Consider the following 13748-nt stretch of genomic DNA (forward strand, 5'->3'; position numbering starts at 1 on the left):
AAGGAGTTTAGCCATGGCCATGAAGCGAAGCACAAGGAGTTTAATCTCAACGTGAGGAAGCGCTTCCTTACACTGAATGGCAGAGCCCTGGAACAGCTGCCCGGGCGGAGTGTCCCTCTCTGCAGGAAGCCCAAGCCCCCGGAGCGCGTTTCCCTGTGCCCTGCCCTGGGTGGCCGTGCCCCGGCAGCGGGGATGCCCTGGCTGCCCTCCCCAGCTCGCTCCCGGCCCCGGCAGCTCCCGGGGCTCCGCTCCCGCCGGCCGGGGCGGCGCGGCCGCGCCTCGCCGCGCATGCGCAGGCGGCGCCCGCCGCTCATGGCACAGGCGCGGTCGCGCTGTCGCTGCGGCCGCGGGAGGAGGAGGAGGAGGAGAGGGGGAGCACGGGAGGAAGAAGATGCCGGGGAAGCTGAAGGTCAAGATCGTGGCGGGGCGCCATTTGCCGGTGATGGACCGCGCCAGCGACCTGACCGACGCCTTCGTCGAGGTGGGTGGCGGGGGAGCGGGCCGGGCCCGCGCGGGGAGGCACCTGCCGGGCCCGGCCGCGCTCGGGGAGCGGCACGGCGGCGGGGCTGCCCGGGAAGGGTGATCGGGCACAGGAACGGGCTGCCCGGGAAGGCTGGCCGATCATCGGAACGGGCTGCCCGGGGAAGGGTGATCGGGCACAGGAACGGGCTGCCGGGGAAGGCTGATCGATCATAGGAACGGGCTGCCCGGGGAAGGGTGATCGATAATCGGAACGGGCTGCCCGGGGAAGGCTGGCCGATCATAGGAACGGGCTGCCCGGGGAAGGGTGATCGGGCACAGGAACGGGCTGCCCGGGGAAGGGTGATCGGGCACAGGAACGGGCTGCCGGGGAAGGGTGATCGGGCACAGGAACGGGCTGCCGGGGTAGGGTGGCCGATCATCGGAACGGGCTGCCCGGGGAAGGGTGATCGATCATAGGAACGGGCTGTGGAGCCGCCGTCCCCGGCGGTGCTCGGGGCTCTGTGCCGTGCTGAGGCCGTGGTCGGTCACAGCCTGGGCTCGGGGACCGCAGGGAGCATTTCCAGCCTAACCGAGTCTCTGGTTAGACAGACGTGTTGCAAGGAGGATGGCGAAGTAATAAAATCGCCTTTAAATCAGTTATGTTATTGAGTATACGAGTGGTTGTACAGGCTTTACTTTTGAGGCCAACGTTCATCTTTCCTTTTAAAACATTTGAAATATTGAAGTATTTTCAAAGTGGGCTTTTAGTCAATAAGTACTTAATATTATTTGCGTGTTTAAATCACTTCACTGCACCCAGAGTGTCTAGCTTCAGCCTTCTTTGCAGTCACGTAGTTTGCAGGCAATATGTAGGGCCCTTCTCAGGAAGGGATTGTAAAATAAGCTGAAGTACAAAATAAGTGGAGTTATTTAAGGCCCAGGTTGGATAGGGCTCTGGGCAATGCCTGTGGCAGGGTGTTTGAATGAGATGGACTTTAGGGTCCCTTCCAAACCAAGCCTTTTTATGATTTCTGTTACATGATCCTTGTCTTTTTTTGGTTCATTTTTTCCAATATCAATGACTTAGAACATTTCAGAAGCATTCCATGTGTTCGGGACTTATGCTCTGAGAAAAATCAGAACAATTTAAAAATGGTGTGCTCTGGAAATGCGTGTCTTGTGCCACAAATACTGATTGAGGTGTGCCACAAAAGAGTGGCTGAAGCTGGCATGATGCTAGAATTAAGGTAGGAAGACAGAATGTCTTTCTAGACCTGTATACTCTGGAAAATATGATAATATTAATACAAAAGTAAATTTGGGGTGTATAAGTCGTGATTTAATTTGGTGCTTAAAAATTTGGGTGACATTAGACTCTAAGGGCATTGCTGAATGGGAGAGTAAGCTGGTGGTAAATGAGGGTGTATTTCAGCCTTTCAGTGGAGCAGAAATTGTACATAATTTTATTTTATTACATGAAACCTAGCGTTTCACTGTTTTGTCAGCTGTTTCACTGGTCAGGTTTTAATTTTTGAAAGCTTCTCTTGTAGGCTGCCTGTTAATCCAGTCTAAAATTACAACAACTCTGACGCTTGCTACCAGGGGACAGGGAGAGCAGGGCTAGGAAATGCAGTTCCCCGAGTTTCATTTGGCCTGGTTTTACCCTGTGTTAGGAGAAACAGCTCTCCTCTTCTGTGGGTCACTTGTTCCCAGCCCTGCTGTCGGTGTAGCAAAGCAGGTTGCTGAAATTATGTAGTAAAACACTAGCGTAGCAGAAAAGGAAACTAGACCTTTTCATCAAGATCAGTTTGCTTGGTGGGGTTGATGTGCAGTCCCACGGGTGCCTGGGCACAGATAAGGGTGTAGGAATACACAGATGGGGGCCTTGCTTTTAGGATTGTTAATTAGGAACTGTGTGGAGTAACTTCCCTTTCCGTGTGTGGAGAAGGCAACGCAGCAGGTGAGATTTATTGCAAAGTAAGTTGAGATGAAACTGTTGTTTAATTTTTCTGTGTGAGATTGCTGAGAAACTTTACAATGTGTTCTTCCTTAAATAGAATGAAAAGCACATGTTAAGGTTCTAGTTGTTTACTAACCTTAAATTTCCTTCTTAAATACTGCAATATAAACTTGGAACTGGAAAAGAGAATGAGGAGAGACTTAAGAGCTGTTACTTGGCTCAGGTTTTGCAAAACTTGGGCTTCGCTAGCGTGAGCACAGTGATCCTTGCCCCAGCTCAGAATGTTTATTGCCGTTTGTTCCATAAACGTGCTGCTAACTTTGCACGGTGGGCAGCGGGGTGGTGTTTCTTTGTCTGTGCCAGCTTCAGGGAGCTAGCTGGGCTCTGGGCAGTGCCGTTCTGGCTGCTGGGGCTCCGAGGGAGCTGGTTTACCCCGAGACGGGCTGGGTGCAGCTCAGGCAGCTCCTGCAGTCAGAGCTGCTGTTTACCTGGTGGCTCAGCAGTGCTTCACTGCACCTCAGCAAGTGTGAGTCTCGTCAGAGCTGGGATGTGCACCGCAGAACCGCTGTGCTGCTGAGATGTACTCACTTCACACTGCCTCGGGCACAACTACGCTCTGTTCAAATCCGGGCCCGAGTTCACTTTCCAAAATGCCTTCAGCCTTCTAAAAGGTAAAAGCTATCAAAAACTCTAGCTCCAGCATTTCTTTTCTATCTGCCTAGTCGTTATTTTCCTTAAGAATCTTGAATAAATTTGAAAATGTAACTTGGAGTGTTTGTAAGTAGCTGGGATGAGGTGCAGGCAGCCTTCAGAGAACTGCATGTGTTTGGAAATGGTTTGGAAATGAAAGCTGCAGTGAAATAAAGGCTTTTCCTTTATGCTGTGTGGCTTCCTGATAGATGGAGCATCACAGAAATTGTTTCACTTTAAAAAAGGAAACGAGAAGCCCCCACAAAACCCAAATGAGCTTAGCCTGAAATAGATGCCTGCAGAGACCATATGGGTACTGCTGAAGTGGGTTATATGGTCGATTGTGCAATAAGAGTATGGAAAACATTCAATTTCTAGTAGTCCTCTCTCTATATATCTCAAATCCAGTTTGTTTTTACATTTATTTCATCAATTGTCAGTGAAGATGATTGAGAAATCCTAGAGAGAGAAGTAATAGGTCACAAACTACCAACATTTAGAATATTTTTCCTTATAGAAGGCAAGGAGTGTATGTAAAGTGACTTTGAGTAGCCAGTATAAGTGATATTTTTGCCTGTCAAATGATTGAGGAGGAAAAGAAACAATTTTAGTAGTATGACAGGATGAGAGAGAGATTGATTGGAAATGTCATAGACACGTGGATACTGATATATGTAAATTGAGTTTAAAAGCCACTCAGTGAAAACGAAATTATTTGTTGAAATATGGATTTGAAATTATTTGCCTATGTCAATTAAACAAGTTTCAATTTTTTTTTATTAATATTTGTAATTGCTAATTGAATGTTTGTGTTTTCAGGTGAAATTTGGAAATACAACATTTAAGACAGACGTGTATCCCAAATCACTTAATCCTCAGTGGAATTCTGAGTGGTTCAAATTTGAAGTAAGTATTTTTAAGAGTTTGCCTGTATCTGTGTAGACACTCTGGTTTAGCTGCCTTAATTAAATAGTTGCATTTCCAGCAGAGAGCGCGTGAGCTCTGAGGTGTGTTTGTGTTCACGTGCACAAAGCCTTCTCAGCAGAGCCAGCTCCAGTGAGTCCTTGTTTGCTAAGGGCGTCTCTGGCTTCTCAGGAGTGTTTGTGCAGATAAAAGCTTGCCAGGGTGGATCCAGCTTCAGTGTCCTTGTGCTGGAAAAGGGAGTACTGCACTGAAGGTGGGGAAGTGCAGCCGGGGTTAGCCTGGGTCAGCACAGCCAGCAGGGCAACCATCTGTAAATAAATACATACATGTGAAAGTACAGCTGTTCTGGTGGGGTTTTCTAATTTTGAGCAAGGACAGTTAGTTGGTATTTGAAGTCTTACATTTGGTCACAAAGATAATGCAAAGGAGAAAACGGAAAATTCCTGTGTGAAGATTACAAAATAAAGAGCTTGGACAGCAATTGTTGGACACTCTCGTTTCCTTATGTAATAATGAGGGCACTCAGCGTTTTCCTGTAATTGCTTGTTGCTTTCCAGGATCTAATTTGTTGATGTCCTTTGACATTGTGCCCTGAACAATGTTTACATGTTTCTTTCATTTTTTGACTACTTCGAAAATGAGGATTATGTTTAGAATAAATTAATTATTAAAACACTTGAATGTGTAGTTCTGGTTCATTTACTGTGCCCTAAGGCAATATCACAATTCTGCAAACACTTAGATGAGTCATCCCATTGCAGTTAGCAAACTTAATTCTTGGTTTGTGACACTGAACACAAAAATTTGTTAAATAGCTGTCTCAGTCCTAAAAGAAAATAGTTATCTGTAGATGGGTTATTGCATTTAGGAAATTGCATGTGTAGAATTACTGAGCTTTTACCACAGGCTGTGTAAAATAGCTGCTTTTAAGCCACTGGCCAGTAATGGGAAGACCATTGTCGCCCTGATTTTGTAAGACTTTGTTAAGCTTTCTGATGTTTGCATTCTTTCAACAAACTTTCTCACACACAGTTCTGTAAATAACCTATGTTTTGCATTCTTTCATGGAGGTGGAGAGAATTGATGGACCCTTGGTCTGTCCAGTGGCATTGGAGAGGTGGCCCTGTCACCCTCCAATCCACTGTCACCTTTGGAAAACTATAAATGTTGGAGTCAGAAAATGAAGTTCTTCTTTTTTGTTCCCCTCGAGAGCAGCAGTGTCTGTGTCATCATTTCGTGCCTTATCACAACAGACCATAATCTTAACTTCAGAGCATAATATTCCTCTGAAGTATTTTATCTTAAATTTTCTTTCTTTCTTTCTGTTCCTTTCTTCCTTGTTTTATTTATTTATCTCTCAGTGTGTATTGTGGAGATAGGTGGACAATATTTTAAGTGTGACTTAAAATATTGTGGAATTTTAAGATGAATGATCTCTGTAATTGTGCTTTTCTGTTCTTCTCCCAGTGACAGCTCTGTTTCCAGGATCTCAGCAGTCTCTGAAGGATAAATCCAAGTGTTGTTTAGCTTCAGGAAGCTGACATTACAGATTTGTCTGTGTCAGGTCACTGTTCACAAGTGGCTCTCTTCTCCTCTGCGTTTGTTTCTCAGCGGGGTTCCCCTGCACATTTTTAAACACTGGTTTCTGTTAATCTCTTTGCAGGTGGATGATGAGGAGCTGCAGGATGAGCCCCTCCAGATCACAGTTCTCGACCACGACACGTACAGTGCCAACGATGCCATTGGCAAAGTGTACATAGACATCGACCCTCTGCTCTACAGCGAGGCTGCCACCGTCATTTCGGGCTGGTTTCCAATCTATGACACCATTCACGGTAAGCTTTGCTAACTTAAAACAGCCTTTTGGAATGTAATCTGCTGCTTGTAGTCTTGTCAGCTGTCTTCAGAAATTTGTAATCACTTTAGCTTTGGAGTTGGAAAACTACTTTCCTGGCTTTTTTTTTCCCTTATTTTCTGACATGAGAAAATTTCTGGCAGGGGAGTAAAGACTGGTGCTTGGCAGAACGCCTCCCGTGGGATTTGTGACAAGAGGAAAAAATACTCACTAGTTACTGCAAATTTCAGATTACAAAAAAGACTCAGACTTATTGTCCAATTACCACACTCTTGCTAAACAAGTGTACTTTTGCTGGGGTTGCTTGAAGTGTGCCTTCCTGGAATTTGGGATAAACTTCAATTGAGATGAAGGGACAAGGATGTGAGATCTTGAGCAGGATGAAATTCCTTTTCCCTGCAGTAAGTGCAGATAGGCATTTGAGGAGCGTTGCTTTCGTTGTTGCACCCTCCCAGGCTTGGCAGACCTAGAAGCTTCCTTGAGCCAGTGCCTCTGCAGCAGGCCTGGGAGGCAAGGCTGTGGCGTCCTGCTCCTCTGGCATTGATTACTAACAACAGGAAATCATTTCTAGGGCTAGTTTTGTACTGATGCAGTTAAAGTGTTGTAACTTCTGCTATTTCATGTTTTTTTGTTGATAGGTATACGTGGAGAGATCAACGTAGTGGTGAAAGTAGATCTCTTCAATGATTTAAACAGATTTAGGCAGTCATCCTGTGGAGTCAAATTTTTTTGCAGTAAGTAGAGGAAACAAGTTTATTTGGACAAAAATGCTTTCTCTCCTTTCCTTTCTATGCCTCTTCTGTCTCCCTTCTCTTACCAGCTCATTGCATAAACCTAGTGGAGGCAACATTGACACAAATTGCTTTTGTTTTTTAACACATTTCTACTGTTCATGTTTCAAAAGAATGTAAATAACTGATGGGATTTTTTAACACCCATAAGTTGCATTTCAGTGCCTGTGCATACAACGTGGTGTTATTTTGGGTCCCTAGCCTTTTAAGGAGGCCCAAGTGAGAAGTTTTCATATGGTACATGCTGTAACTGGTACACTGGACAGTTATCTTTACAGGGTTCCATGATTTCATGAGCAAAACTTCCCGGGGGTGATACATTTTCACAGAAAATCGCCTGGAAAACTTTCTGAAATCACTCTGGGGTGTAACTGTAGGCTTTTCTTGCTGTCCTTGGCTCAGAGCCGTGCCTCTGACCCGTGCTGTGTGTGTCTGTCCCAGCTACGTCCATCCCCAAGTGCTACCGGGCCGTGGTGATCCACGGCTTCGTGGAGGAGCTGGTGGTGAACGAGGACCCCGAGTACCAGTGGATCGACCGGATCCGCACGCCGCGCGCGTCCAACGAGGCGCGCCAGAGGCTCATCTCGCTCATGTCAGGTACGGCCTCGGCCAGCTCCGCGCGCTGCTGCTCTCCCTCTGCTCCCCTTCACAGCCCCGCCGTTTCTGACTCGTCTGTGTTTCTAGCCAATGGCTGGCTTTTGGGGTCACTTCTTGGTGAGGCCATGCTGCTGCCTAAATTTTTGGTTGCTTTTAGCAAGGTCAAAACTTTTTCCGAGATGTTCTTAACCCATATGAGGAGTCTCACTAGAAATTTGACTCAAAGTAATGAGCTTCACCCTCTGAACTGTTTGCAGCATGTGAACAAATATGCACTATTTCAGATACAGTGTGCATGTTACCCGTCCCATCCCTTTAAATCAGGCTTGGTTCATTGTTTCTCAGGCATCTCCTCTGAGGAAAGAATTGGATAATTGGCATTATTCAGCCTAAAGAAGAGAAACTTTGGGGTGACCTTGGTGGCTTTCCAGTGCCTGAAAGGAGCTACAAGAAAGATGGGAGGGACTGTTCCCAAGGGCCTGGACAGACAGGACACTGACAGAGAGTGGGTTTGGATGGGATATTGGGATTAAATCCTTCCCTGTGAGGATGGGGAGGCCCTGGCACAGGCTGCCCAGAGCAGCTGTGGCTGGCCAGGCTGGATGGGGCTCTCAGCAACCTGGGACAGTGGAAGGTGTCCTTGAGATCTTCAATAAGTGGGCAACATGAAAGATTGTAGAGATATACCTTCATTGGAAACACCAGCATGCTGTGAGGGGAAAAAGTGGAATAAACTGTTGGCATAATTAACACGAGGACATTTTTGTTAATATAGCCCCCATATTAGTTTATAGAATCCATATATGTATAATTCTTGCTATGCATAAATAGTGCAGGTGGATAAAATATTCTGCTAGATTTTATTCATGGCATAGATAAGAGGATAAAAACCCAAAAGTCCTCACAGGAATACTGTTTCACCTCATGTAATAAAATGCGTGCTGCTGCAATATTGTTATTGGTGGTCACACATAAAGAATCTTGAAATCTGTAACTTCTGAGGGTGAGCCAGGCTGTTTCACAGATCTTTGTCATTGTATGTTAAGTTAAAAAGAAACTTTCATACTCTATCTCAACCCTAGGGGTTTTTCAAGAGTGGTTCAGGCATGGTTTCAGTTAAGAAGTTTACAAGAGTAACTTGTGCTGGTAATTTTAGAATCAAACTTCAAGAAAGCAGCAGAAACCAGAGCCAGGAGTTGGACTTAAATGGTCCTTGTGGATCCCTTCCAGCTCAGGAAATTCTGTGGTTCTCTGACCATTTCATTCCACTTGATTTCTCAGCAGCAGTGACATTAGGACTGTTAGGCCATCCTTTGAGAAGGTGAGGATTTTTCAGTTTGGATTTTGGAGATCTTTTGTTTTTGTAAGAAGAGAGATGATATTTTCCACTTTAGTTACTACCAAGGCAATCCAGCTACACAGAACCATTCATTCTTTATTATGTCCTCCTAAGAAAGCATCAATGGCAGACCAGTTTCTTACAGTCACAATCTTTCAGTCCTTGTGTGCAGTTAGTAGGAGTGGTAGTGTTTGGTTTGCAGTAGAGGGGCAAAAGGTGGGAGTTAAGTTGAAATATTATACCAATTAACTAAATTGGTAAATGAAGACATTGCAGGTGCCTGTTCATACCGATTTCAAAGACGTCAGAATCAAAGACCACAAAAGAGAACAGAAGTTCACTGCAACCCTGGGCTCTTTACCTTTTGTTTTGTAGGTGAATTGCAAAGGAAGATTGGCTTGAAGGTGCTTGAAATGAGAGGAAACGCTGTTGTTGGATATTTGCAGTGTTTTGATTTGGAGGGAGAGTCTGGACTCGTAGTGAGAGCCATAGGAACAGCCTGCACGTTGGATAAATTAAGTAACACATCAGCATTTTTACCTGCATGTAACTCCCCATCCAAAGAAATGAAGGAGTAAGTATGAATTAGTAGCTTGTAGGGAAACAAGTTTCACCTCTCTTCCTTTCATACTCATTCAGTTTTTCATAACCGGTGTGATTTCTTTTTTTCCCCAGAATTTGTTTTCCTTTTGTAGTTTTATTTGTCTGCAATAAGTTTTTTTATTCTGGAATGTTTCAGGTTGGATGAGTTGTTATTTCAGTAGAAGCTGGAGTGGTAGTTCTTACTTAAGATGACTTTCTTTGTATTTATGTAGCAATAGTACTACATATCCTTGGCTTGTGATCCACCAGTTTAACTGTAATTAGTTCTGCTTTGATGCTCTCTTTGTGCAATGAACATTTTTGTGAGGACATCTCACAAATACAACTTTGGTTCAAGTTTAAATGTTTATAAGCATATAAAAGAAGATAAATTTTGAATTCTGATCGTTCTGTCTGTGATTGAGACAATGACCCTAAAGAGGTCTCATCTTTTATTGTGTGCTTTGCTTTTTGCTGTTGTAAAACAAGAAGGACTGTGGCAAAACAGGTAGACAGTGAACTTGCAGAGAAATCTTTTAATTATGAGAACTATAATTTTGTGATTTATGTCATATGTACTGCAGCACCAGACAGTTTGAATGCAGTGTTTTGATATGCATAGAAATTAATAGGAATATACTTGCAGTCTTCTTTCAACTGTTGTTACTTTTTTGCATGGATAAATCAGTTATTTTCTGTTTGGTAGAGCAATACAGGAAGGAAAAAACTGCACCCAGAAGTGTATTACTTATCCTGTATTTCTAGATGTGTTCATTGAAGTAGCCATTTTCATTAACTTGAACTGTTGTGTCACTGCAGTAGGGATGAGGCATTTTTGTTGTGCAGGCATCAATTGCTCTGCAAAATTTTGCAAAATATGAGCTGACTTCTAAAAATTACTGCGTTCTATTTCATGGCATAGCTTGTTTGACTTGTCTTGATTTAAAAAAATTAAAGTTTAAAAGAACTTCAGGATAGAGTGCAGCATAGAGCAACAGCATGGTGTTTAAAAACAAATAAGGTAGACCTGGTAATTACCAACTTAAAAAGCACCCATAAATAAACCAGTGGCTTTCACTCTGCAGCAAAATGTGGAAATTCCACCTCCCAAATTACCCACGTTCAAGTCAGTGATGGATATTGTCTCAGTTCAAAAAATGGGAATGTTTCTCTAAGGCAGCAAAATCAACTAATTTGATTCTTCTCACTCTTGGCTTTACTAACTCGATGGCCTGTTGCCAGAGATCAATGATGCAGTCACAAGCAAGTGCTTAAGCTGTTCCTTTCCCTGCTTTTATTTCATCTGGACTCTTGCATGCTAGGAATTGGAATTCTTAGAGTCTGCTTAGAGTAAGAGATCTCCTCTATCTAAACCTCCCTGAAGTCATTGATAACGTAACTTTGCAACCTGTTTGTATGTATTGTTTTCTTTTCTTCCGCCCTGGCTGCAAACTCTCTCAGGTCTCCGCTGGTTCACCCGCCGAGCCATGGATGCCGCTCGACCCACAACAGCCCAATTCACACTGCTACTGGCTCACGGCTCACTCAGAACTTCTCTGTGTCTGTTCCCACTCTCATCTACACTGGTACGAGACTGCTCACACTCCACAGCTGGGGAGAGGCAGCCCACAGGCGCAGCGCTCCCAAGGGCAGGCAGGCAGGCAGGGTAGGCAGGTGCCGCCCGTCTTTCCTCCCTCCTTTCCTCGTGGACGCACCTGCTGTTACCAGGGAAGAAGCACCCAGGGTGCTGCAGCTCGAGCTAATGCAGGATAGTTTCTTGGAGATGCCTCAGAGTCTCTTCCACAAAGCCACACTCTTCACTTTAGCGTGCTCTTGCTTCCTGTGGCGTTGACTAAAAAATAAGGTGGTGTAACTGAGAAACATTGATTTGAGCTCATAATTCTTTCAAACATAATTCAGATACAGTAGGTTTTAAAGTGGTTCTAGGAAGGGTCTGTGCCATTTGTGGAAGAGATGGTTTTAGAGAGCAGGTAAGTTGTGCTGTGCATAAATAAACTGTTTGTCAATAGAGTTGTTCCCATAAAGATTCTCCTCTTTGCTCTGTTTTTAGCTGTGGCATGCTGCTGATGCTATAGGATAAGGAAACATTCTTTTTTTTTTTTTACCTTAAAATGCATATGTGTATATACATAAGTGTTTAAATATGTATAAACACAGCTATAATTTGAAATCATTTTTTCTTTATTAAACTAACTCAAAGCATTGTGTATTTGACCAGATTTTTAAGCCATAAACTTTTCAATTTTTTTTTATTTTGCATATATATATATATAATTTTTTGTCACATCTCATGCCTTTCATTTGGCTTAATTGTTTCATTGTAGATGACGAGCATCTGTCTGTAGGATGCTGAGAGGGTAAAACAGCATTTCTTTGCCTCTGGCCTCATTCCCAGCCTCGCACCTAAGGAATAGCTGCTGGCCCTGCCCCAGTCCCATCCTGGTGTTTGGATCATGCTGCTGTCAGCCAGGTCCTTTGGCACAGGATTACTGAATATGTTTCCACCTTCTTCTGGCAGGATTCCTTTCAATGAAGATCCCAATCCCAATACATATTCATCAGGACCCTCCACCCCTCTGAAAAACCAAACCTATTCCTTTTCACCTTCCAAGTCCTACAGTCGACAGTCCTCTTCTTCTGACACAGATTTGAGTTTGACACCCAAAACTGGTAAGGCACTTCCACCCACTTTTTGTTTGTGTTTCTCTTTTTATATTTTCATTCAACCCCTTTTGCTTTTTGGCATTTAAGTTATCAAAATGACGTGAAAATTGGAGACCTCACACAGCACACCTCAAGCTCTAGAGGGTTTCTGCAGGGTTTCAATCCTGCCTCTATTTCCACTGTCCTGGATAACATGAAAATTACTTTTGTAACACAACTGTACTCAAGTCAAAATAAAACATCTCAGAGCATGAAGGGAGTCCTAAGTAATTGCCTTTTCCTTATTTCCTCCATTTCATATCACAGATCATAGGAGTGTATTTCTCACCACAGCATGTTAAGGATGGTGTTACTAAAACTATGTAAGCCTTCAAGCCTGCTGTGTTGTGCCCTAAGTTTACTGCATACATTTATCTAATTTTGAACTCCCTTTTGCAAATTCAAAACTAGAAATGTAGCAGCCACTGTCTTTTTGTTCTTTTGGTGTATGGAAATAGCTTTACATACACAGCATACGCTTTGGAGGTAGCTTAAATTAAATTAGAAGTAATCCAGCCATCTTCAAAAAGCATTTTTATTTTTCCATTGCTTTATCATAATTTCTTCAACTCGTTTTTTCCTCCCTCCTTATTTTTTAGTCTGTGCTTAGAGTCATGTCAGTAATAATGTCAGCAAAACTCAAAGAATTATTGTGTGTTTATTTTTCATTATATGACCAATGCTGTGTGAATTTTGCTAAGAACAAGGCAAGGTATTTTCTAGAATTGTTTATAGAAGTGTGGTTGGTTTTCAAGTGATGTTTTAAATTGTGGTATTTGAAGCTCAGAACATTCTTGGCTCCATTTAATTAGACAAATTTCAAGCATATTGAGGTAGTTGATTCAGCTTTACTTGATGGAACTTCTTTCAATAATTTTTCCTAGCAGATAAATTGACTGTTGCAGCCAAACGGAGTTGTAATAAATATTTTGTGCAGTTTATTCCCTAGATGTGTTAAAAATATTCCCAATTAGCAAGCTGTCTTTCTTAGTGCTGTTTTCTCTGTCCCGTTTTTAAAACAAACAAGCAAAAAGGCACACTCTAGTTTTTGTCCTTTGTAAAGGATGTCTGTCCTCTGGGTAACCTGTGGTGGTCACTCATTTAAAGGACCTGCAGATATAACTGGATGCTTATTACTTGGGAGCACCCCAAATTCAGGTGTGGGGCTTCCTGAATATTTGAAAACCTGTTTCTTTGGATCAGATTTTCCATGGTGAAGGTGACGTCATGTCAAGGATTTCAATGTAACATAAGTAGTCATCTTTCTAGATGTAAGTGTTGTGAATTTGGGCACGTGGCAACTCACTGTGAACGTGTGAAGGGTGGAAAGCAGCAGCCTGATGTATTTCCTGGCAATATCAGGGAGGTGGATAAATCCTGTCTTCAGTCAGTTCCTTCAGAACTGAAACAGATTGTCACTGGTGCCTCTTATTTGGAGAGATTTTTTTTCAAGTGTGTAAAGATATTTTTTAGCTGTCTTTCTACTGTTAAAGCACACTGTGGGCATAGTTTTGCTTCTTAGCACTGTCTTTTTGGCAGCTTTTAACTCTGCTACTGAAACTTCTCCAAAGAGGATTTTCCAGTTACATTTAAACATGCTGTATCTTGCTATGACAAACGCAATTTTGAATCTTAATAGATTAAAAGGGCAACATCTCATGAGTAATTTGTTTTATTTTTACTCAAAATTTGATATGCAGAAGACACTTTGATAACATACTGAATTCAGTATGTTGTTCTTAACAACTACTGTGTATGTTTAGACCTCTGTTTTCATTTCCCAAGGCTTTTAGCAAGCTCAGGTATCTCAGTGTGTAAGTTGGT

At 43.1% G+C, this 13748-nt stretch overlaps 1 protein-coding gene across 17 annotated transcripts in view; it reads left to right on the top strand.

Annotated features, from left to right (window-relative positions):
- The first annotated feature begins 327 nt into the window (after nucleotides 1–327).
- C2CD5 (C2 calcium dependent domain containing 5) overlaps nucleotides 328–13748 on the top strand; it is a 54394-nt gene continuing 40973 nt past the window's right edge. For 6 of the 17 annotated variants that reach the window (XM_041398523.1, XM_041398526.1, XM_041398524.1 and 3 more), the window contains exons 1-7: nucleotides 332–481; nucleotides 3932–4018; nucleotides 5700–5871; nucleotides 6530–6625; nucleotides 7124–7279; nucleotides 8994–9192; nucleotides 11740–11891. In XM_041398523.1, the coding sequence (XP_041254457.1) occupies nucleotides 392–481; nucleotides 3932–4018; nucleotides 5700–5871; nucleotides 6530–6625; nucleotides 7124–7279; nucleotides 8994–9192; nucleotides 11740–11891 (952 nt within the window). In that variant the 5' untranslated portion in view covers nucleotides 332–391. Of the gene's footprint in view, nucleotides 482–3931; nucleotides 4019–5699; nucleotides 5872–6529; nucleotides 6626–7123; nucleotides 7280–8993; nucleotides 9193–10661; nucleotides 10787–11739; nucleotides 11892–13748 lie in introns of those variants that run through there. The other 11 variants (XM_041398529.1, XM_041398530.1, XM_041398532.1 and 8 more) reach the window with 6 other exon arrangements.

Source organism: Onychostruthus taczanowskii, unplaced genomic scaffold, assembly GCF_017590055.1.
Source record: "Onychostruthus taczanowskii isolate IOZ18803 unplaced genomic scaffold, ASM1759005v1 scaffold15, whole genome shotgun sequence".
In the NCBI taxonomy this organism is placed as follows: Eukaryota; Metazoa; Chordata; class Aves; order Passeriformes; family Passeridae; genus Onychostruthus; species Onychostruthus taczanowskii.